Source organism: Glandiceps talaboti, chromosome 14, assembly GCF_964340395.1.
Source record: "Glandiceps talaboti chromosome 14, keGlaTala1.1, whole genome shotgun sequence".
NCBI classification, from domain to species: Eukaryota; Metazoa; Hemichordata; class Enteropneusta; family Spengelidae; genus Glandiceps; species Glandiceps talaboti.
This window is the reverse complement of record NC_135562.1, coordinates 9623963-9646791: the sequence shown is the minus strand read 5'-3', so window position 1 is coordinate 9646791 and position 22829 is coordinate 9623963. Positions and strand designations below refer to the sequence as shown.

Genomic DNA, 22829 nt, shown 5'->3' with positions numbered 1-22829 from the left:
ATCATAGGTAGTACTTTTACACATGTTTTTACAACATTTTATTGTAGTATAAATAAATAAATATATTGAAACATTTTCCGTCTGGAGACTCGATCTTTGTTCAATACAAAAGGCAAAATATATATTTCATTTAAATGCGACCCTTGTTTAAGCCCCCAACCCTAAACATCTTTTAACTGACCTTCATGCATGTCTGTTTTCTTTCCCCAGTGATGCTTGTACATATTTCATCAAACTATCGCAGAAGGGGTATTCTGACGGACATTTCGTTTGGTTTCGGGTCAATATGTGTTGAACAACATCTGTAGACTAACCCTTCTAGAAACATTCCAACCAAATTTCAGTGCTATATCCACCTAACCATGTAGTTTTCGAGATACAAGTTTTGACCAATATTCAAATTGTTAGACCTAATTTGCATATTACTGAGATCCTCATGTCCTGAATAATCCTTCATCCACACATCTTTAGAAATATCCACACCAAATTGCAGCCCAATCTGCAAAACAGTTTCAGATTTACAGAATTTTGACCAAAATGTTTCATTTTTAGGCCTAATTTGCAGATCACTTGTTGGCAATAGCATCAAATCTTTTACTAGCTAACCATACATATGGTACAAAGATTGTAAAAATTGTGAAATGAGGGTCGTGAAAGTGTAGGAAGTAAGAAAGAATCTTTATTACAAAGGTTTTTAATTTTTACAAAACACAAAAACTCCTAGCTTCAGAGTCATTTCCTGTATCATATTTTACAAAATATCAGTAATCCCTTTGAACAAAGATAATTTTGGAAAGCTAAAACGAACACAAACTACAACTATTGTTGCAAATGTAAGCAAGATATAAGCTATCAATAAGCATTGATGTAATTACACACACAGTAGGGTTACATCTCTGATACCAAGTTTTTCTCAAGTGGTTACAAATTAAGTGTTAATATTGTCTTGACTTCAGGGTGATTATATTCTCATAACCATTGTATCCCTATCACCTACTTCTTGCATAATCTACCACATACAATAACAATAGTTTTAGTTTGTGTCTATCTTAGTTTGCTAATAGCTAGCTTTCTAGCTAGTTGTAGCTCAGACCACAGACTACTATAAAGAGCAGTTCTCTATAGTTCTCAATAGTGGTCTGGGGTTTTAATTTGTATCTATCTTAGTTTGCCAATAGCTTGCTTTCTGTAATAATATTAGTAAGTTTTAGTTTGTGTCAATATTAGTTTGCCAATAGATTGCTTTCTGTAATAATAATACTAGTAAGTTTTAGTTTGCGTCTATCTTAGTTTGCAAACAGCTTCCTTTATGTAATAATACTAGTACGCTCTTTGTCGTCTATCTTAGTTTGTCAACAGCTTGCTTTCGGTAATAATACTAGTAAGTTGTATGTCGTCTATCTATCATCTTCTACAAAGCCATTTCCTCATTTGGTTGAGCTGCAAATGTTACTTTCGATGATTCATTCCACCAGAGCTTCCTGAATAATTGTACAAATTTTACGAAGAAATACCATCTACTGCAGGTATTGCAGGATATTTGATTTGAAAAACTCATCGGTGAATCGGAGATGGTCTGTGGGGGATGCCAGGAATTTGACTTTTCCTGCTTCATTCATTGCTTTCAGACCAAGTTTGTCCTGAGAAATGATAGGAAATATAAAAGAGAGTTAGTAATGAATCACATAATGTTAGAAACAATATTACAAATTAAGCATAAATTTGGCATGATTATCAAGTATGAGGTGTGTAGCAGAGCTGTAGAAAAGGTTGGTCTCCAACAAAAGAAAAAATAATAATATCTCATACCTACTAGTCCACTGATAGGATTTTAATCATCCAAACCATGGGATTCATGCACTGGAGATATTTAATTAATTCTAAATGTTCTGTACAACGATGTGTGTTATAACACATCATTTTCACACAGCCTTCAGTGATTGGCTGAGATCATGTCACATGGTATGGACTAGTGACCCATAGTGACCTCATAGAGCTTGCATTAACCATGTTCTATTTTAACTAGGGCAATAGTGATCCAGCATGAGAGTCTTCTGATTTGCTTTAGCTATGGAAAGAATATGTACCTGAGAATTGATGTGTTATAAAACACTTATTAGCTTGCCTTATTTGGGCACTAGTAGACATCATATTACCCCCATGATGTTATATAGCAATTATCTCCTGAGGCTGAAACAGTTGCTGCAAAACAGCCCTTGCATACTAGTGCCCTCATGCCAGTCAATAAGTGTATATTGCCATCAATAAGTGTATATTGCCCTCATGCTAGTCAATAAGTGACTTAGTGTATATTGCCCTCATGCCAGTCAATAAGTGTATATTGCCCTCATGCTAGTCAATAAGTGTATATTGCCCTCATGCTAGTCAATAAGTGTATATTGCCCTCATGCTAGTCAATAAGTGTATATTGCCCTCATGCTAGTCAATAAGTGTATATTGCCCTCATGCTAGTCAATAAGTGTATATTGCCCTCATCCCAGTCAATAAGTGTATATTGCCCTCATGCTAGTCAATAAGTGTATATTGCCCTCATCCCAGTCAATAAGTGTATATTGCCCTCATGCTAGTCAATAAGTGTATATTATACTTACCTCTGTATACAACGGACTATCTTGTAGTTTGTAAACATCTTTAGCTTGGCCAGGCTTGTAGAAGCCAAACCACTGGAAATGATATAAATATATAAACAAACACATGGTAAATAGTAATAATAACAGTTAGTGATCATTTTACCATGCTCAAGCCTAGATATTGTCATTGAACAGAAAATATGGAGTATGTACCCTGGTTGTTCTAAGTCACAAACCTGTGTCTATGTCACTGGTACTACAGTGCTCGAAATATGAGTCAGGATGAAATGCAATAAGTACTGTATGTTACATATCTATTATTATATCACACATATAAAATCATTCCAAATTGCCATTATTTTCCAGAGTTTTCATGAATTATGCTTGAGGAGGTGTAATTATATTATTCCCCAATAATTTTCATCATTCAGCCACAGAAACTAGGAGTGACCTAAGGGTTTGTCACTAACAAGCGACAAGGCCCCTTAGGACATTCATATTTTATTTGCCTGAATGAAGAAAAATATTACGGAATAATATCATTTTTATGATAGAAAAACTAGCCATAACAACAATGAGTACATTATTGTACATACATGGCAAAAGGATCATGAAATAGCCAAGTTAGTCTAGTTTGTACCCCTAGTGAGTAAGGAGTAGTAAATAGTGAAACAATACAGTCATATATGTACCAGAGATTACTTGCACTGATGTGCGCACATACTAGGTTGTATTTTCACTATAGTGCAATACTGAAAACATTATTGCATATCTGCATGCAAATGGTACGCAAATGTGGACACGATTGTTCGTTACACAAATCGCGCCATAAGATTTTTAAGATGTTTAATGGAAATTTGCCGTTTCAGATAAACATATGTAATAATAACAGAACCCCATGCCACATGAGTTCCAGTGTGGCTACTCAGGGGGTATTTACACTCGTGCTTGCAGTGTTTTCTACTGCATTTTCACTCGCTACGCTCATGAAAGTATAGGTGCAGAGAACACTGCAAGCACTCATGTAATTACCATCAAGTACGCCACACTTGCACTCACGTGTCACAGGGTTCTGTCATTGTAGTTCTAGCAAAAATTGCTCACATTAAGAACCAGGGCTGCATTATTACATTGTACTGAACTGTTAAAGAATATTACTAAATATAAGAATTGAAATTCTTAAAATCACATTACTTCAGTGTTTTTATTTGATCAACATAGTGTATTTGAGATTTGAAGAGAGTGAAGTAACATTTGCTAGAAGACTATATTTATGTAACATATAGATGTCGAGGTTCGAAATTTACTTTTTTTACCAGTGATTCACGTGGACCGCTAAGTTTTCATTTTAGTGGTCTACAACAAAAAGTTGGAGGTCTATCTCACCTGAAGTTTTTTTACTCACTTTCTGTATCTGAGTCTGGTCTTGTGGGGGCCATATGGTTGTATGGTGGGTCTCCCTGCTCTTGAAAACTATGTACTTGCTTTATTTCATTTTGTTTTGATTGAGTTGCTTACCGTATACACAATGACACGAACTGATTTTGTTTTCTTTCAAAGCACAGCCCATCCTCACTGAAGCCGTACCCAGTGTATTGAGTACTGTCGCCAGCTATTTGATAGCACTACAAAGCATTTACGATAAACATAAGCTAAACCCGATCTAAAAAAGTCGGTGGTCCAAATGGGCCACCGAAAATTGAATTTGGTGGTCCAAAACGGAAATTAAGTGGTCTTTGGACACAAAATTTCAAACCCTGCATGTATGATCCAAGTTAATCATTTTGCAAGTTTAGGTTGTTGTTTTACTTGATAGATAAAATCACTTTTACTGTTGAACACATCACGATTGTTATTGTGGGGTGTCTAAAAAGCTGAATGAATGTAAACAAAACTATCTCTTCGATCACAATCCTGTTGTGTTCAGCAATAAAAAATGCTCTTATCACAAGTATAACAACTTCAACTTGCCAAAATGTAGTTAGATATTATACCATGCATGAGCCAAGTTAAACAAAAAATGTGGAATATATACTCTGGTCATGCTATTCCATGACAACATGTGTCAATGTCACATATCTAACTCACTGGTTCTGTTGATGTTCGAAATATGAGTCAAAATTGCCATTACTTTCCCCGACTTTTCTTTGATATTACTGGTGCTGGTATAATTATGTTATTCCACAATATTTTTCTTCCTTCAGCTGAAAAATACTCTTGACCTAAGGGGCCCTTGTCACTACTCGTCTGGTGACTCATAGTGACAAGGGCCCCTTAGGTCACTCATATTTTCCTTGGCTGAACAACTTAGAAAAATATTGGGGGATACAATCTAATTATTCCCCAATATTTTTCTTCATTACGACAGAAGTAAGTGTGGTGTGTGTGGTACATGTTCAAACTGACTGACTATTTGTTACCTCACTCTCCTTTGGAACCACCATTGTGTCTCTGGTAAATTGGACCAGGATTAGGCCATTCAACTTCTGTAAGTTGGCTTTGTATGTCATGTTAACAACCTGCAAAACAAGATGAAAGGGTATGACATAGTAGGGAGTTCACGTACATATTTTCATGTTATAATGTATGACAAATTATGTCATTGGTTTGTTTATAAGTTATATCCTAATACCAGGTCTGAGTTCAGTAAATTGCGAGAGATGGTGAAGTGTGCTTTAGTAAGTAGAATACTGTGAGTACCAGCTTGTCTTTTAATATGCAGAAACAAAATTACACCCCCCCCCCCCCTTCTCCAAAACATATAAACTCGGTTTGTGTACCTTTAACATAGTCTATACTGAACATAATAACCCTGGTCAGATCATGTTTGCCTTGGATATTTTATCATCTAGACACACCTAGGAACATCACTTCTCCTGTAATAAGGAATTTGCTAGGTATTTTCTGACTGAGGTTTTGAGGGCAAATTTGCATGTTAATAATGATCTGCCATTGACAGATTCCCAGGAACATCAAAAACAAATATTGAACAAATTTGCTCAGTTAGTTTCAAATTTTAGATTTTTGACCCAAAATAACATTTATGTATCTAATTTGCATAACAATATAAGCAGTCCAAAATAGTTATTGGAAACTCCCTAGCAAAGTCATATACTGTAAACCTAGATATTTTCACTATTACAAAATTTTGTGATTTTCTAGTCTTCAGCTTGTTCCCAAAGACTAATGTTTACTAATTACCAGACTGGTACGTTGTGTTTATGTACAAGAACACATTTTAGTCACTACTTATTTTTGTGTTTTTGTTTTCCAGCGAAAATTAGCGAAAATAAGTCTTTAGCAAAAATTTCCATGAATTTTGAACCAATGCCATCCTGATACATGATAGTAAGTGAAACCAACACATTTGCTCTCATTTGACTTCATAGTGAATTCACAAGGTATCCTTTCCCTTGAAGTACATCAGTAAGACTTACATTTTCTTGGTTGATGTCTGCCAAGAAAACACTCTTCTGTCTGTACAGTTCTTCATTCAATGGGTCATGCCAGTACTCTGCCTGGCACAGAGAATTCTGAACAAAACTTTCGTAAGCACCAAGATTTAGCAGCTCTCTGACATAGTCACACAACGTCGAGTTCTCACCAGGGCAACGGGGGAAACCAAATACACCTACAAGAAGAATAGATCAAAGCTTAAAAACATTGTCATAAACTCTGCATTCTGGTGACTCCGTGAGTCATGTCATGATTTCACACCATTAGATGCAAACTGAGTATTCATGGCTTCTAATGGTTTATGTCCTTCAGATAAATATTGATGAATACTCTAATGCATCTAATGAATATGCATGTGTGCTAATACCCATGATGCAATGGTGTACAACTGAAAGAACACTAGAGATGAACAAGAGTTTGAATTTGGTGTTGCTTGGCAACCGAGCACTATGTGATGTAAAGTGAAACTACATTGTGTATACAACTATAATAATATATATATATATAATGGCAAAACCACTGTGAACTCATGATTTCAGTGACCCACTGCCCTCTTAGAAAAACACTAATATAAGCTCTCAAATGCCATCAATAATATATTTCAGAGTGTTCCTTACTTCCTTAGAATTTATTTACCTTGGTGTTGACCTCCAAAGCTGATCAAGTTATTCATACGTGGAATAGGACAGCGCTGTGCTACAGCACGACTAAAGAAAACAGAGAAAATAATTAAATATGGTAATTAGTGACTGTGTAGTCATGATGGGCAAATGATTAGAGTGGCTGGCTTGGAATCTGCAGGCTGCAGGTTGTGTAGTCATGATGGGCGAATGGCTAGAGTGGCTGGCTTGGAATCTGCTGGCTGCAGATTGTGTAGTCATGATGGACGAATGGCTAGAGTGGCTGGCTTGGAATCTGCAGGCTGCAGGTTGTGTAGTCATGATGTGCGAATGGTTAGAGCGGCTGGCTTGGAATCTGCAGGTTGCAGGTTGTGGTAGTCATGATGGGTGGATGGCTGGAGTGGCTGGCTTGGAATCTGCAGGTTGCAGGTTCAAGCCCCGAATGGTGAAACACTGAAACACTCACAGAAATTGACAGTCGTGTGAAGAATGAAAACACTGAAACACTCACAGAAATTGACAGTCCTATGAAGAATGAAAACACTGAAACACTCACTGAAATTGACAGTCCTATGAAGAATGAAAACACTGAAACACACAGAAATTGACAGTTCTGTGAAGAACGAAAACCCTGAACCACTCACAGAAATTGACAGCCTTGTGAAGAATGAAAACCCTGAAACACTCACTGAAATTGACAGCCCTGTGTAAGAATGAAAACACCGAAACACTCACTGAAATTGACAGCCCTGTGTAAGAATAAAAACACTGAAACACTCACAGAAATTGTCCTCCCTGAGAAAATCCCATGGCATTGTAGCCACCTTGCAGCTTAGGATCGGCAGCTAGTTGTTTACATACATCAGTCACCTGGTCATTAGCATTCATCAAGAACCCATTCATCATATCCTGGAGGAAAAATATTCATTTGTTTAATTATACTTGACTCATCATGGACAAACTTAGAGACATTGATAGATTTCTATTGCATAGAAACAGCCAATCACATTTTCATTATTAAAGGTACAGGTTGGGCTAGGATTAGTATTTCAGTGTGAAAAACAGTTGTCTAACAGAGTTCTAGAAAATTTGGTTTTGACACACAAAAAAATGGTCTTATCTTAGCCTTATGGCTGCACTGATATAATGCTAATGCAAGAACCTGGGATTGAATCATGGTCCTTTAAAGAATGGTTATTTAAATACAATTTCTGCTTTTTCTTACCGATAACACATTGCTGCCAATCATTAATGACTTAACATACACTCCTGGAATTAAGTTCTCAACCATGTTTTTGATTGACCCCATACTGAGGGGGTTACAGCAGCTGTCACCTGAAAGAACAATTGGAATAATTCAGTTTCAAGAAATATGTTGATATTTAATGCTTAGTCTAGTAACTATACACTTAGTCTTTTCTATGACTCTCTATGGCTATTTGAGTAGCTACTGAAAAGCATTTGGCATCAGCAAATGCTATACCGCCAAAATGGCTTGTGACAAGAGGGATGTCTACAGGTTGTTTTTTTTTGCACAGAAACATGGTTTAAGTTTATGGCCCATTAAACTCATACTGAAAACATCCCTGATTTACACTTCTATAGAATATCAAGGGACAAAGCTCTTAAGAAACGGTTTACTATGAGGTGATGATACCCCCAATTAGAGAGCACTGTACACTCAATTTCCTGTTTGCTGTCTAGACTGGCCTTTACATTCTCATTGTATCATATCAGAACACAATCTGATTAAAATCCGATGTAGATGTCGGCTAATCGTTCATTGCTATTTTACCTTCGTTATTTTGCCAGGAGGAGGAGGCGATCAGGCTAAAAAATGTAAACATGTACCAAGAAGGTCAATTCAGGCAAAATAACGAAGGTAAAATAGCAATGAACGATTAGCCGACATCTACATCGGATTTTAATCAGATTGATCAGAACACAACATGAGGAAGTAAGTTACACTTTAATTTGTTTTGTTGTATAGAGGGGGTTTGTCTTTTCAGTGAACGATATCTATATAGTGGTGTCAAGGACCGTCCTAAAATATTGGTTACATTGGCTTGCTGTTGTTATCGCAAACTTGTTTACATTTGCTCATTGATAGACCTTGCTTGAATGAGTGACCTTACATGTTTAGATAAGATACCGAAAAATCACACAAATACGTGGAAAATTTGTGAATGGTGGTTTTAAAGTGTTTTGGCGGCTAAGTTGAAGATGAGTCTGTACATGTATCTCAAAAACCACCTGCCGTTTTCTATGCGCGAAATATGACCAGAATATACGAACTTTACGCCGCGCCGTCCCTCTGTCTGTCATTGAATAGTATCCAGGTATCCACTGACACAATGACAGTCGCGTCGTATGGAGATCGCTGAATTATGAACTTCGACTCAAACACTCCTGTATGTTCGGGACAGTTTGCATCTTTCTACGGGTCAAGACACTATTAATTATGGTAACACTTACCCATTCCATGCCAAAGAACAACTGGTAACGAAGTGTTGGTGCTTATCGTTTGTGTCTGTGAGATATCGGTGAAAATAACTGCCAAACACAATACCACAAGAGACTTCATGATCGCCATGTTTACCACTGCAATGAGTCTTTGTCATGTGATTTGTTGTCAGGTGACCTGGGACTACAGGACTTTGTTTATAGGGGTGAGAGCATACTTACCCTCTCTGCGCGCCCACGGGTAGCTATAGTCTTGCTACATGATCAAACCTTCAGTTGCTCTGTCTTAGTGCCTGACTGTGAGTGTGCCGCTATTGTGTCACTCAGTGGGGATGACTGTTCAGCATTGATAAGGATACTTTTAATGTTGTCTCGCTCATAAAAAATGTGTGTGTCCCCGGTAAAGTGTGTTCATACTATTTAGCAAACCAATTGAAAGGCTGTATACTTTACACTTGATATGAGTGCTATAAACGAGTGTAGCACATAATGAAAGCGCCTTACGTCAGTTTTACTTGTAATAACTCGAGACCTATAGTTATTGCAGCTAGCTTGGATAGCTATCAGTAAATTCGTATTGGTTTATTAGTCGAACACTGTTTATATAAGATCTTATGAGTTTTATATGATGAAAAATTACAGGTAGCGGGTACTATCTGCTAGACCTCGGATGTTCTTCCGATAGAATACGACACACGCCCGAACATCGCTATCGAGGATGGAACGCGAACTTCGTTCCCTTATAGTATCGAAAGAAAGCCCGAACGTCTAGCAGCAAGACTACATGTTATCCTACGATACATAAAAGCCTACTAGAGAACATATGTTTTTTATAGGGCCTACCGGTTGAGGCTTGTTTACTATCATGACATCTGTATCCAGACAGCGAAAGTTCTTTTCGCAGAACAAAAGTAAGTGTGGAGACCGCCTGATAGGTACAGGTATTAACTTTAACGATGGCGTCTACACAGTACAAGGTGTATTATAATAAATGACGTCACATCAGTTAAGTAAATTGAATGAAATAAAAGTATGTTCAAACTATCAAACATGTTCTTGATATCTTTGAGTGCACACCTACAACTGGATCTTATAGCGACAAGTTTCATGGCACACCGTCGTTGGCGGCGCTCTGATACATCCAACGCTCGGAGCTAGCACCACTCTGAACATCAGTATTTTCGTTTATTGGCAGCCCTACTTATTTAAATTTCATTTGTTTTTATCTCAAGCGTAATAATATATACCTGTCATTCCTTATAACATCCAATAATAGAGGTCTTATAAAAGTGGTACGACTGATGAGATGATACGTTATCATATCATATCACCTGACAATATGCTGTTTTCTCAAACACTGCGTCAATTAAATTCAACAAGTCACACCAAATTTATCTTGTTTTTGCTGCGGACCATCACAGCAAGCATTCAAACAGGTTGGTAAGTTTTAAACGAAACAGTCTATACAATATGCAATATTGACCCTTTTTGAATATATATTCTTTGATTCAGGCTCAAAGTCGTCTTCTGAGTCTACGGACGAGTGGAATGGGACTCTCTTCTAAAACTTCTCAATGGAAATGATGAATATCAAATTCTGTTGCGATTGATGCCATATGCTAACATGTTTTAACGAACAAATTGCACGACAGACGTTATTATAAGTACTCGTTTGTTAACCGTTTCTGTGACGAAATATAAAGTGCATATATTTAGCCCCCTCCCCCCTAAAGATGGGCTACTACGATGGGCTCCGTCTGCTGCGCGTCTATGTCACGAAATATTAGTGAAAACGTTCAAAAATTGCCATTACTTTCCCCCGATTTTTCTTTGATACTGCCTATGCTGGTATAATTGTTATTCGCAATATCTTTCTTCATGCAACCGGAAATTACTCGTGATCTAAGGGTTTTGTCACCACGAGTCGCTAGACGAGTAGTGACAAAGCCCCCTTGGGCCACTCTTATCTTCCTTAGCTGAACGAAGAAAAATGATGGGAATAACATCTGAATGTAGCTTTTAACTATTAATAGTATTATGTCACATGTGGATCGTACCTTTTTTTAAAAGGGAATTTGAAGTTCTCTGTAACCCTATCATATGTAGAATTTTATGTAGTCTGTTTTGGTATTGATTATTTGATGGAAGTCTTGTCGACTTCTAAGCTTATACCACGCGAGCCAATAACGCAACAACATTAATATTCACCCATTGTTCAGAAATCATGTTTTGGTATGAAAGTCACAGATAGACGATCGAGGAAATAAATGTGATGAAATTGAACGCAACGTATACTTGCATGATGATTTTGTGCTTATGTTTCGTTGCTAGGTGAAAGTTTGGAGAAATGAGGACAATCAGTACCCTCTGCGCCTTGGTTGCCATGGCAACCATAGGTAAGTCAATAATGCAATGGATACGTCTACTAAGTTATGAAGCTGTCATTTTGAGAAGTGTGTTGGTAGTTTTCATATACTTGAGATTTCAAATTAGTACTATTTGTATTTCTTAAAGTGAGAGAGAGGCATACAGAATGGGTTGCGTGCAAGAGAGAGAGGGAGAGAGAGAGAGAGAGAGAGAGAGAGAGAGAGAGAGAGAGAGAGAGAGAGAGAGAGAGAGAGAGAGAGAGGGGGGGGGGGGAGGGGCCAAGACAGACAGACAGACGTTGCGATCAAGTTCACACTAGTCCACGGCACACGGTTATGCAATGCTTTGGCAGTCCTACATAAGACCACTGCACTAGTTTGATGATCTAAGGTTCTTCTGCGTACTTAAATAATTCATGAAATAAAAGTTGACCATTTCTCGCTAGTGTTACTTTGTCTGTCTGTCTGTCTGTCTGTCTGTCTGTCTGTCTGTCTGTCTGTCTGTCTGTCTGTCTGTCTGTCTGTCTGTCTGTCTGTCTGTCTGTCTGTCTGTCTGACTGACTGACCGTCTGTCTTTCAAAACAGGTCACTGTGACGTTATTTGCTATGAAGACCTTGATGGTCGCTGTTTCACGAACGACCCTCCATTCGACAATACAAATCAGTTGCCGGACGAACCGTCATCAATTAACACCAAATTTACCCTGTACACCAGTAGTAATCGTAACACTGGCCAGGTACTCAACAGACACGACCCTGCCGGACTTGCTGCATCAAACTTCGACAACACGCAGGATTCTAAGTTTATTATCCACGGTTGGTTGAACTGGGGTGATATTTTTTGGATGCATAACATGAAGGATGCCTATTTGGACTTTGTAAGTTACTATATATGTGCTGTATTGCTTCACAACATTTGTAAACGTTAACTCAAAGTTTCATACAGGTGAACACTGCTTGATATATAGACTGCGGTCCTGTGAAAACGTTTTGACTACCTACCGCTCTTTTCATGTTAGCGTTCACTGGCCCTGTTTGATACATCATCAATACGAAACTGCATATGCTACACTTTAAGATAGCAATATTGAAGGAATACAGTTTTTTACGACATTTTGTCTAATTTAAATAAAGCAAACACATATGAAATGCAGACATCGAAATATCGGTGCCTGCGCGCGTCTCTATCTAGTTGCAATATGTTTGAATGGTTTATGTAATTTAGATAAGATGTTGCCATCTTTTTATCTTAAAGTGTAGCATGTTCAGTTTGTTATTTGTTTCTGCATGGTTGTATCAAAGAGTGTCAATAAACGCTAACATGAAACGGGCTGTACTACTGTGGAAAGCGAGTACTAGGATATTTGGACACAATTAAAACTTTTGTTTGTTAGCTGTGGTCGACTACAAAAAGGGGTAATTTGATATGATGCCTCTGTCGTGTGGGTATAATCATGGAAGCCTAATGATATAATGGATAGTGTAAACACTGGAAGTCCTTCAAAATGTACTTCACTCCAAAACCATAGAAGTCATCAGAAACGCCACCCCACTGTGAGTATGGTCAAACCATAGACAGTGGAGGGGAGAAAACCAACGTTTAATAGTTCAATAGCTTATATATATCAGCATATGCCATAACAATAGCTTTAGTTTGTGTCACAGTGGTCTGAGGTCTATCTTAGCTGCAAGCCTGGTTTCCGCTCTGACCACTATAGTCACGGTTCTGAGCTCGAGGTTTCCACTGCCATATCAACACCTCTGCAACTGTGACTCATTTTCGGTCACCAAATGCTAGTACTTTCTTCTCTCCATTTTAATACATAGTACAACAAATGAGAAACAAGAACGATTAGTTTGCAGAAAAATGTATAATGTAGAGAAATTTTGGTTACGTTTTTGTCAAGTTAGACGATGAATTGTAGAAATACTAGTATTTATCAGGCCAAAAGATAAAATAGAACAATGTTAGTAAGATATGTGTCACACAGCACCAGGTGACGCTCTTTTTTTCAGGTGACACCGTAACTAGAACACGTCGGTACGTAGATATATGTCATCGTTATCTTGATTGATGGGAGTTTTGGCGCGAAAATCACAGGTGCAGATGACGTAGTCTGATAACAACGTTAACTACATAATGTACATAATTTCGATCGTTATCCTCCTCATCCACTCGGTTACCCAGCCTCTTGCCGATGAGGGCGTAGCCCGTCCCCTTGCTGGGGGCCATGCCCTCAACGGCAAGAGGCTAGGTAACCGAGACGAGTCGATCGTGTGATTTCTCGTAGTTACTAGCGCCGCCAAGGACAATATTTCGTAGTCTAGACTATGCAGCCATGGGACAAACACCAGAGGGGGCAGCGCAGTACTTGCAAATCATCTGTGAACACTCAGTGTATTACCAAAGACAACTTTATACAGTAAAGATTTAAACATTTAGGCCTAAAAAAATTGTGTGGTTTCGATTACGCTCAATTTTAGGATACTAGGGTGGGGTAGATAGATTAAAACAGTTTTTCATGTGTGTGTGTCTAGTTCAGGTAGTTATATATGTTGTCCGTTGTTTTCCATATTGTCTCTGTACGTATTATGGTTTCTTATCCGATATACAGCCATTACAGATTGGAAGAATAGTTTTAGAATAGTTTGTCTTTTTAAGTTGATGTCATTTTCCACATTCATTATTTCTCGCGAGACTTCACTATAATTCTCGTGATTTTATTATTATATTTCTCCAATACGTAAAAGAAACTGCTTAGGGTCAGCGTAAACAACTAGATGGAGTCGGGTAACCGGAACCAAACAATTTTTTAAGGCCTTAGTAACCAATTTGTCCAAACATTCTCAGAAAATTCTCGATTTTGTTCAAAAAGTATACACTAGAATCGACCAGAATTTATCTTTCTAGCACGAGACAGACATATTTAACGTCTTAATACGCCCTCAAACGTATTGACTACACACCATTGCAATGACTGGTTAAAACGAATTGAACAACACAACACAACACAACACAACGCAACACAACACAACACAACACAACACAACACAACACAACACAACACAACACAACACAACACAACACAACACAACACAACACAACACAACACAACACAACACAACACAACAGATAAATGTTCGTGAAACAGTAGCAAAATTAACGCAAAACAGAACAAAGCCTTCGCTGGGTGTAAGAATTAGATATATAGCTTAGGCGAAAACTGTACTGTAGTAAGAAACACTACCGGCTAAACCGAATCAACTCAAAACAAGACCTTAAGAAAGATTCTAATAGAAAAAAAAGGTTTATAAGAGAAAGCGCAAGTCTTCATAACTGAAAACACATTTAGGAAGTGAGGCGCACTCCGTGTTGAAAGTCAGATCCCAGAAGGCGCATACTAGTATCCATGATTACGTTTATAGTGATTTTGACAATGGAATAGCGATCATCAGGGGACACTTACCGGGGACATACATGTATTATGCATTCTTAGAATGTTATTGCCAATTGCGGTTGCAACTAAACACAACGACACCAAATGATGTTCAGATTTATATTCTTATTCATATTCATCGTGATTTATAGCAAGACGGAGTTAACGTGTTCTTAGTGGACTGGCAGGGTGGTGCTCAAGCCCTATATGGCAAGTCAGTTGCCAATACCAGAGTCGTCGGAGCAGAAGCCGATCTCTTTGCTAAATTTCTGATAGCAGAAGCCGACTATACACCAGGTCAAATGCATTGTGTTGGACATAGTCTTGGAGGGCAGACATGTGGGTACTTCGGTGAAGGTCTTCCGTTTTTGGGCAGAATCACAGGTAATCAAACAAGGAAATTCGTAGCAGGACATGTACTACTGTGGAAAGCTTTCTGTAGATTAGCGAGCATTTTACAACACAAAACTTAAGTTGAACGCATTCAAACAAAAAATTAGGATTTATACCTTGCTCGTTCTACGTCACGACAACATGCATGCGCACACATCATTGTTTAATTATAGTGCTCGAAAATGAGTCAACAACTTTCAAAATTCGCATTATATTTCTCGAGTTTCTTAGATTTAGTTTGCATAGCCGTAGTTAAGATGTACAATTAGTCTCCGATATTTGTGTTCATTCAGCAGGAAAATACTCGTCTTAGACTCGTAATGAGAATGCCCCCTATGTCAATTGTATTTTTTCTTGGCTGAAGAAAGAAACGTATTGGGGAGCCAAGGATAAACATTAAGTTACTATCAAGGGCACAGGGCGTTATTTTTAAAATGTAGGATATGACCATGTTTATGTAGAAATATCTTTTGTTACCTTGCGTTGCCCGTTATTTAAAATATCACTAAAACTTGCCTGTGGTCCCTTGTGAAAACGTTACATATTTCCTTAGATTTTGTTTAGGTAAAATTTATCAATCAACTAACAATGTCACAATTGAAATCTGACCTCTGAACTTTGAACCTGTTTAGGACTCGATCCTGCTGGTCCTAGCTTTGAAGGTGAGCACGAATTGGTTCGTCTGGACCCACGTGATGCCCAGCAGGTCGACGTCATTCATTCTGATGCAGAATCGTTGATTCCGAGCCGTGGTCTTGGTATCTGGCAGGAAGTGAGTTTCTAAAAAGATAGAGGAGAGAGAGAGATCTAGAGGGGGGAGGAGTTAGGAAGGAGAGAGAGAGAGAGAGAGAGAGAGAGAGAGAGAGAGAGAGAGAGAGAGAGAGAGAGAGAGAGAGAGAGAGAGAGAGAGAGAGAGAGAGAGAGAGAGAGAGAGAGAGAGAGAGAGAGAGAGAGAGAGAGGGGGAGAGGGTCAGAGAGAGGGAGAGAGGAGAGAGGAGATACTGACTTCCTTCATTTAATAGAACAGGTACCTTAATTATAAATCTTAATGTGCAATAATTAATAACTTCCAACTTATTTATTTTTCAAGTGTGGCCATATTGACTTTTATCCAAATGGTGGCATAGATCAGCCTGGCTGTGACAGGTTAGGAAATGGTAAGATCGTTTAAAATGTAACTGCTGTATGTATGTATGTATGTATGTATGTATGTATGTATGTATGTATGTATGTATGTATGTATGTATGTATGTATGTATGTATGTATGTATGTATGTATGTATGTATGTATGTGTGTGTGCGCGCATGCGCGCGCGTGTGGGTGGGTGGGTAGGGTGGTGTATTTGTTATCATAGTTACTTTCAACTTTCAAATTTACTACAGCACGTTGGAGGTCATCGTTCACTGGTCCTGGATACAACTAACCAATAGCAAACTGCACATGCTTCATTTTAAGATAGCAAGGTAGCAATAGGCCATTCCAGACTGCAAACAGAATACAGCGCCCTCACTCAAATTGGGGTACCATCACCTCGTTGTGCTGTTCCTTAAGAGTTTCGCCCTTCGTATTCTGTAGAAGTATAAACCAGGGATGTTTTTCATATTGTTCAGGCATCGTGGAAAGCCGCAGTGCTCTATAATTACCCGAGTAACCTATACCATGTATACCCCCAAAGTACACACAGACGGGAAATAAAGCGCCACCATGGCAAATTTTGGAAAGGCCTAGTTTTTGCTACATTTACTCTGAATGAAATCAACCCATTAAACATACTGCAAGGAGACACACACACGCAGACGCCAATGTTTTGATGCCCGACACTTGATATATGCATTGTGACCGGTGCCACGCACGTTAGTTCGTTTCATTTAAACAAAATGTAGCAATAAACCCATTCAATTAAACGTTGCGTTCATGTGTGGTTGTATCAAACAAAACCAGTGAACGGTAATCTGCAGCGCTGTATTCAATATGCATCATATACTAATATTAGAATCATGAAGATAAAAAATAACACCGAACTCTCTCTCTCTCTCTCTCCCTCCCTCTCTCTCTCTCTCTCTCTCTCTCTCTCTCTCACACACACACACACACACACACACACACACACACACACACACACACACGCACGCACGCACCCATTTTAATCTCTGTAGAGGTTTGTGACCACATCCGAGCCGCCGAGTACCATTTGGATTCTATAAGTCCCACTTGCAAGTTTACTAGTCACCTGTGTGAACTTGACAACTGGAGCAACTGTGACTATGATACCGTAAATTACATGGGTGAAGCCGCACAACGCACACCGGAAGGAGTATTTTATTTGGAGACCCTGGATGATTCTCCATATTGTATGGGCTAATAATAGGCCATAGGTCACGTCATAAGGCTTATACCAAACGACTACACCTGTAATGCATTAATTGGGATCAATTCCATGATGTCTTCAAATCGAATAAAATAAAAATTGTGTTCTAACAGACTAAGTATCAAACAGACTCTCGATACAATCAGCCTAGGTATTTTCGCTTCTAGAATATTTTGTGATTTTGGAGTCTTCAGTTAGTTCTGACAGACTAGTTTTTACTACTTGCCAGACTGGTATACTGTGTTACTGTCGATAAACGAAATTAGATCTTTAGCGAATTTCCATGTTATCATGGCGCGCCCCTGACACAGGACAGCACTGCACTTATAAGCGACAGAAACTCCATGGCTATATCTTTTTGTGGTATTTGCATAATTACAGGGTAGTTTCAGTTATTCAGACTCTCGTCGTTGGGGGCTTTCACTAAATACTTGCCACCCCTGCCTGCGTAACCAAGACTACTATAGGGTCACACTTGGCATGCGCAAAACGAATTCTCGTGGTATCTTAGCGCCCCTATACTATATAGCCATAGTTTAAGAAAACTCTCGCGTGATTTATGGCGCACCTGCGGGGACCATAGTCTGCCAAACCTTCCAAAATGTCACACTCAATAAAACCGGCAACAACTATATACTACAAGTTTTGAGATTGACCATTAAACTTCTAAATATGAAAATTGTCTTCATTTTGCCATTGCGACCATCGAATATGTACAACTATTTTTACTATTGATAATAGTGATGATGATGATGATGCGGGTGATACGTTCTTTCGGGTCTAGATGGAACCGCGTATCTCTGTTTGATGGACAGTATACTAATAAATGCATGCTGTATGTGGTCGTTGAACATCGTAAGTGTATCAACATCACTCTCACTAGTTCTAATAAAGGGATGAGGTATCAGACTCGGTGGGAGTAGGAAGAAGCCAGCACTACTGTTTCATCAAATCGTGATGACCACCCTCTTCCCAAGTTTGATCTCTTACCAATAGACCGACTGCCCCCCCCCCCCATCTTTCGGCCTAAACGTACATCGGAGAAAATGACCGGTCCCTGAAAACATTGTAAATTTTCACTGGATTTCCCTAACATATATATCTGTCTTAGAAGTAACTTCCTGAAGTACATGGTTTCATGTATGCGTAATATGTTCATATGTACCATCTTGTCATAGGGAATATATACGGGGCAAGAAGGTTCACTGGGCATTGACCATCGGGTGTCACCTATTATTCGGCTACTTTAGTCTGTGTCCACTCAACTGAATCAACAGGTGGTTGGGCTCTGTCGTAGATGGCGCTATATATGCTGGTCATCTGTTTGCGCTTGTACCGTTCTCTAATGAATGAAAGAAAAAACCCGTATGGTTTATACATATGGATAAAGCTAAATCGAGGTGAAAGCTAAGTAAGCGGACGAGTGTTTACTATTCTCCATGGATGTAAGACCTATTATTGAAGGTATCATTGACGTTACTGTCACGAACAAAAATTTGTTCTGAAATCATTCCAATTCATATAATTTTCATTAATTTTCTAAAGGGACCCGTGTACAAGATTTTCGTACCAAAATCTAACACGCCATGGTATCCTGGGTTTTAGCTAAATTAATTTCATTACATTTCATTCCCCCGAATGGTTATTCATTTGAAGCAATCGTTGAAGCGTATGTCAAAATTACATAGAAACTTAAAAACAAATGATAAAAGGTATATTGTACTACAAATTTATAAAACCGCAAGACTGTATGTTCACTAAGGTGATATCACCTCAAATTGTAAATGTACTAGGTTGAATAACAGTACACGTATGGCGTTTTGGGTAGGCGAGTTTTTTGTTGTTGCAGAAGCTACTCCGTCCAACTACAATGGTGAACCAACTAGGAGACAAGGACTCAAGAAACTCTAAAATTAGGTTTGGTGAAAAAAAGGACGTTAAACTTTATTACCAACGTTTCGACCTCACACAGGAGGTCTACCTCAGGCTGGAGTAGTATATAGTGCGTCAAGCTACTAAAAATCGGCACTGGTTTGGGTATTCAACTAAGACTAACGTTTTGGCTGGCAGTCGCGACATTTTGAAAAAAAACGACGCCAAAACTACCTTCTTTTATTACATAGAGACATTGACCAAAGACAGACTTTAGTATGTATATATATTCACCACGTACACAAAGTTAATATATGTTTTGCCACAGACAAGAATTCTATTCTTGTCTGTGGTTTTGCCTAATGTCTCGAAAAGGCCTGTGATCGTTTCTTGTCAAGCGCCAAAAGTTTGCACTATTCTGTAATGATGACAGTCCCATATCTCGCTCTCGTTAATATTGTATGACGAAAGACTTCAAATGCGTACAATTTATTTGATTTCAATTTCATTAAAAATCTCAAATGTGATCATTTCTAGGTCAAAATTTTGATATGAATTTGTTAACAATGATTACTAGTATATCTACAGTTCATGTCTAAAACGAAGTTAAAATGAAGCAATACTAGTATTAGCGGAAAAAATGATGAATTTTGTTTGACTTAATTTGGGCTGGTTTAATTTTTGAACATGATCAAATGTGATCAATTCTAAGTCAAAATGTTGATATGAATTTGTTAACAATCATTATATCTACAATTTGTATCTAAAAGAAAGTTAACAGAAGTCAATTTTTTGTAAAAAATGATGAATTTTGTTTGAAATATTTTTTGGCGGAAAATGACCTTGTTATGGAAAGATTAAGATCCTATTATACCACATGTTCACTGACGACATATAAATTTGTTAAATCGAGTCATTATCGACTCACATGACTTGTTGACACATATATATAATTAAGACACTCGACGCACCTCTCTTCGGCGTTGTGCTTCAACTATGTATAATGGAAACGCGAACAAAGTGGTGGACCGTATTAAGACATGGGCTCTTTGAGTACAGCCTGGTGCACACGTGCTCCTTTTGTTATAAGTTCACATTGTAACAATGGGTAGGAACAGAGAGAAGCAGTTCCAGATCAACGGAGCAGAAAATCTTTTTTGAGATTGTGAGCTGCGCAGGACAGTTGTTCATTCCACGCTCGGGGCATCAATGGTTATTTTCAATGCAACCATATTGCGTGTTGAGCCATGCGGACCCACATCCTAATATTCTGCAATGTGTGTCATATGACATTCTAGTAAAACATCTTTACGTTTTCGCTGCCAACTTGCTAAGGAGTCGTTGAGACAAAATCTCACCCAACAAGCCACACAAAGAGCATTAGCCGTATGTCCATCCTACATTCGTGAGACGGGGTAATACTATCTCTTGTTGGAAGCGTGTGCTCCCAATACCGCAAAGAAGCCCGGCGGTATCATAACGTCACGATTTCTTCTCCATACACTGTTGAATATTCAAATTAAAAAGTGTGTTTCGGTAACCCGACAGACCCTAGTTTAAGCCGCTTACTCTAAACATTTTTTTATTCAAACAAAAGTCAAAATGGTGAGAGCTTACTTCTATTTCCGTGTAAATGTTCTTTGGTCAATTCTTTTTTTTTATAAAAACATTCCTGAGAAATCGAATCTTTCAAAAAAATTTAAGTTGAGTTTTAACACAGTCTGTATATTGTGTTTATCTACTTTACATATAATTGTCTTAATTTACATCATTCTTTTACACCTCATCAAACTATCACAGAAGTATTGACCAACGAGAATCTTGTTTTTGGGTCTAAGCAATTTCCCAACAATAAAAAATTAAAAAATGCAATAAAATAAAACGCCATCCTACCTACCCTATTTTCAGAAGTAATGTTATCGGAAACAAACATTAAAAAAATTGTTGCCTCATTTCCATCCTTTATTCATAATATTGTCCAATTTTGGTTGGTTATCTTTCATTTCCGGCAAAACGATACAATGTATCAATGCCTCGGGAAATGATAAGAATAGCATACTTATGGCACCAGTTTAAAAAAGGGTGAACAGATATTTTGTAAAAAAAAAGCTATATAAGGCCTAAAATATAATTGTTTGGTTCAGGTTACCTGACCCCACCTAGTTTTTAACTGCCGACCCTAAACTTTTTTTTACGTATTCGAGAAAAAAATAATAAAACAGCAAAAATTGTGAAGTCTCACAAGAAATAGTGGATACGGAAACTGACATCAACCTAAAAAGATAATATGAAACTGTTCCTCCAATCTGTAATGGCTATACATCTGATAGGAAGAAATAAATAACACAGAGACAATATGGAAAACATCAGTAACTACCTGAACTAGACACTCAAAATAAAATATAATAAAAAAAATCTACCTACCCCATCTATTCTAATATTGAGCGTAATCGGATCGAACCGCATACTTTTTTAATTAGGCCCGAACACTCAATCCTAAATGATATAGACTACATCACCATGTCAAATATATGACCAAGTCGCAATATCCCGCCATTTCTTGAATGGTGTCGTCAAAACATTTACAAGAACACCTGTATGAACGTCGTATCTGTCGAGGAGCAAGAAAAAACCCCACGAAAATATAAAGAACTTTTATCAATTTGAAATAAAAAATGTAATTCGTAGGTGTTTTTAGTTAAGACAGTCATATACATTTGTAGCAGGTAAACGACATCTGGTTGGACAAAAATCTCACTGACATTACTACATTTCATCTCTGACTACTATCGACCACTATATTTCCGTAGTGGCGCGTGATCTAACAGCTTGTTTGGACACAAAATCTCACTATCATTGCTACATTTCAACTCTGACCACTATAGACCACATTTCAACTCTGACCACTATAGACCACTATAGATTTCACAGCTTGTTTCAACACAAAATCTCATAAATCATTTTGCTACAGTAACATTTCTCGTCTGGTTCGATGATACTACTATATATGTTGCTACATTTTATCGTCTGGTTTGACAAAAATCTTACAACATTGCTACATTTTATCGTCTGGCTGAACAAAAATCTTACAACATTGCTACATTTTATCGTCTGGTTTGACAAAAATCTATCACTTTACAATATCGCTACATTTTATCTTCAGACTCAACAGTATACTCTTGGTGAAATTGTTACACTTTCTTTGAATGTGATACCATTATCTGATCAGATTGTTACACTAGTATAAATACTAGGGAACTTT

General features: G+C 37.9%; 2 protein-coding genes across 2 annotated transcripts; one reads left to right on the top strand and one right to left on the bottom strand.

Moving 5' to 3' along the window:
- Positions 1-667: 667 nt before the first annotated feature.
- On the bottom strand, positions 668-9300 carry LOC144445658 (palmitoyl-protein thioesterase 1-like). Its single transcript, XM_078135285.1, has 8 exons — positions 9143-9300; positions 7893-8002; positions 7449-7576; positions 6684-6754; positions 6029-6222; positions 5012-5110; positions 2613-2684; positions 668-1640 (listed from the first exon to the last, which is right to left on the bottom strand). Exons 1-8 carry the CDS (start codon positions 9258-9260, stop codon positions 1518-1520), a joined length of 915 nt encoding a protein of 304 aa, XP_077991411.1. The 5' UTR covers positions 9261-9300; the 3' UTR covers positions 668-1517.
- Positions 9301-11477: 2177 nt separating this feature from the next.
- On the top strand, positions 11478-17689 carry LOC144445228 (pancreatic triacylglycerol lipase-like). The gene is made up of 6 exons (XM_078134769.1): positions 11478-11526; positions 12082-12374; positions 15086-15317; positions 15959-16098; positions 16417-16483; positions 17484-17689. The coding sequence occupies exons 1-6, from the start codon at positions 11478-11480 to the stop codon at positions 17687-17689; spliced, it is 987 nt and encodes a 328-aa protein (XP_077990895.1).
- Positions 17690-22829: the final 5140 nt, after the last annotated feature.

Excerpts from the sequence above, each read along its gene's own strand:
- LOC144445228 (XM_078134769.1), top strand. The coding sequence starts at position 11,478 with ATGAGGACAATCAGTACCCTCTGCGCCTTGGTTGCCATGGCAACCATA. Across the intron at positions 11,527-12,081 it reads GGTTGCCATGGCAACCATAG|GTCACTGTGACGTTATTTGC; the intron begins GTAAGTCAATAA and ends CTTTCAAAACAG. Across the intron at positions 16,099-16,416 it reads GTCTTGGTATCTGGCAGGAA|TGTGGCCATATTGACTTTTA; the intron begins GTGAGTTTCTAA and ends TTATTTTTCAAG.
- LOC144445658 (XM_078135285.1), bottom strand. The coding sequence starts at position 9,260 with ATGGCGATCATGAAGTCTCTTGTGGTATTGTGTTTGGCAGTTATTTTC. Across the intron at positions 2,685-5,011 it reads TGGTTCCAAAGGAGAGTGAG|TGGTTTGGCTTCTACAAGCC; the intron begins GTAACAAATAGT and ends TATCATTTCCAG. Across the intron at positions 1,641-2,612 it reads ATAGTCCGTTGTATACAGAG|GACAAACTTGGTCTGAAAGC; the intron begins GTAAGTATAATA and ends ATCATTTCTCAG.